The sequence below is a fragment of the Nansenia antarctica genome (genome assembly GCF_963989245.1).
Source record: "Nansenia antarctica genome assembly, contig: SCAFFOLD_46, whole genome shotgun sequence".
NCBI classification, from domain to species: domain Eukaryota; kingdom Metazoa; phylum Chordata; class Actinopteri; order Argentiniformes; family Microstomatidae; genus Nansenia; species Nansenia antarctica.
In genome coordinates, this window is record NW_027663362.1 from 7,928 (window position 1) to 9,940 (window position 2,013).

At 43.6% G+C, this 2,013-nt stretch overlaps 1 protein-coding gene across 1 annotated transcript; it reads left to right on the plus strand.

Moving 5' to 3' along the window:
* Window positions 1-1,183: 1,183 nt before the first annotated feature.
* Window positions 1,184-1,534, plus strand: LOC308175121 (histone H3.2-like; the record flags this gene model as incomplete). Its single annotated transcript, XM_080550841.1, has 1 exon — window positions 1,184-1,534. A coding segment is annotated over one exon (351 nt), but the record flags the coding sequence as incomplete, so codon positions are not given.
* Window positions 1,535-2,013: the final 479 nt, after the last annotated feature.

Below are 2,013 nucleotides of genomic sequence, written 5' to 3' on the forward strand. Positions count from 1 at the left end.
TGATAATACTCATCTGTCCACAAGACCGTTTTCCAGACCTCTGCAGTCTTTCAGGCACTTTTTTTTTTTTGCAAACTAACCTCATCCTTTTTGAAGATAGCTAGTGGTTTTGCACCTTGCAGTGAAGCCTCTAGCTCGGCTCGTGACGTATTCTGCGGATGGTAGTCCACTTCACTTGTGTTTTTCTTTTCTTAATTATGGTGATATTATCTTACTGAGCTCACCAGTGCTTTCTGTTTTTTTTTATGATGTTACAAACTTGATTTTGGTAAGTCTACGGTTTTGGTTAGTTTCTAATAGATTTCAGCCTCATAATGGTTTCAATGACTTTCATTGACACCACTTTGCTCCTCATGTTGACAGACACCAATAGCAGACTCCAAACGCAAGAAGTGTGATATTACGAATGCTATTTGGTGAGTGAAACCCAGAGGGCATGAAAAATAATCAATTAATGAACAGGCATAATCAATATATTTTTTATTTTTTACTTATTACATTTCCCCACATCTGGACAAGAGAAACATACTAGAATAGTACAATCAGCAAGACCACTGCAGAAATAGCCAACAGAAAATGGTCATGAAGAACATCGCAATGTTTTTTTTGTTTTTTTTACCCAAATGCCATTTTGTTTTGTTCTGCTCTAGATCATGACCACCAGAAGCTCACGGAGAAGCTGATCTCCAAAGAACGCACATAATGCCAGTGCTTCACTGGGATGAACAGGACATCCCCAGGCCACAGCACACATTCTAGGTAAGGAGCATTTACAAACTCTGGGAACCGCACTACATCTGGACTCTCTACCTCCACCTGAAGAAAGCATATACTGTAAATGACATATTTCAGGCCTCTTCCCTGTTCAGAACAAATCCCTAACATGTACCAGAGAGCTAACATGTTAGGGATTAGAACTGGTAGAATGCATAACTAGACTTGAAGACCTAGACTTTGGAGACCTTTATACATAGGGAGTAAGGACATGGAAAAAAGGAACTTAATTCTTACCTGACTGGTGTTGTGTAGGAGCTGTGATTGGTGAGGGTAGAGTTTCTCAGTGTCCTCTGGGGAGTACAGACGTATGTACTTTTTCCTAGCACCAGGGGAGCCCCCCCTCCTGAATTTCGTTGTATGGTACCTGTACTGTATTAATGACAATAAAGACCATTCATTCATTCAGCTCGACACCAAGGCTGCCCGTAAAAGTGCCCCGGCGACCGGCGGCGTGAATAAGCCTCACCGCTACAGGCCCGGCACCGTGGCTCTGAGGGAGATCCGTCGTTACCAGAAGTCCACCGAGCTGCTAATCCGCAAGCTGCCCTTCCAGCGCCTGGTGAGAGAAATCGCCCAGGATTTCAAGACCGACCTGCGCTTCCAGAGCTCTGCTGTGATGGCCCTGCAGGAGGCCAGCGAGGCCTACCTGGTTGGTCTGTTCGAGGACACCAACCTGTGCGCCATCCACGCCAAGAGGGTCACCATCATGCCCAAAGACATCCAGCTGGCTCGCCGTATCCGTGGAGAGCGCGCCTAAGATGACCACCCTGATCTAAAGTTAAATCCACCAACGGCTCTTTTAAGAGCCACCTCAATATTTCTCTCAGAGGCGAGTTTCCATTTATTAGTCCACGAGTCTTAATTATAGGATTTAAATGAGTTGCGTTCAGGGACGCTGCCCAGTAACCGAAATACATGTAGTCTAAGTCCCGATAGCAAAAGGCCTTAATATGGGTTAATTCAATATACAGTTGTAACAATGATAACTGACCGTCGCTACCTATTGACATAAATGTAGGCCAATTCACCATATCATAAAACGCTTTAATGTGGGTGAACTCGTTTAGATGGCGTAACACGACTTATGTCAATAATACAAATTAAACAAACAATAATAACAACTTACATTTATAACAAGGGCGATTCAGTGTATTCCGGAGATCACGGAAATTAAGGCAAGTTGTATGATTTACTAAAACTTCGGAGAACATCTCCTGGTCAAAATGCGGTACTGCT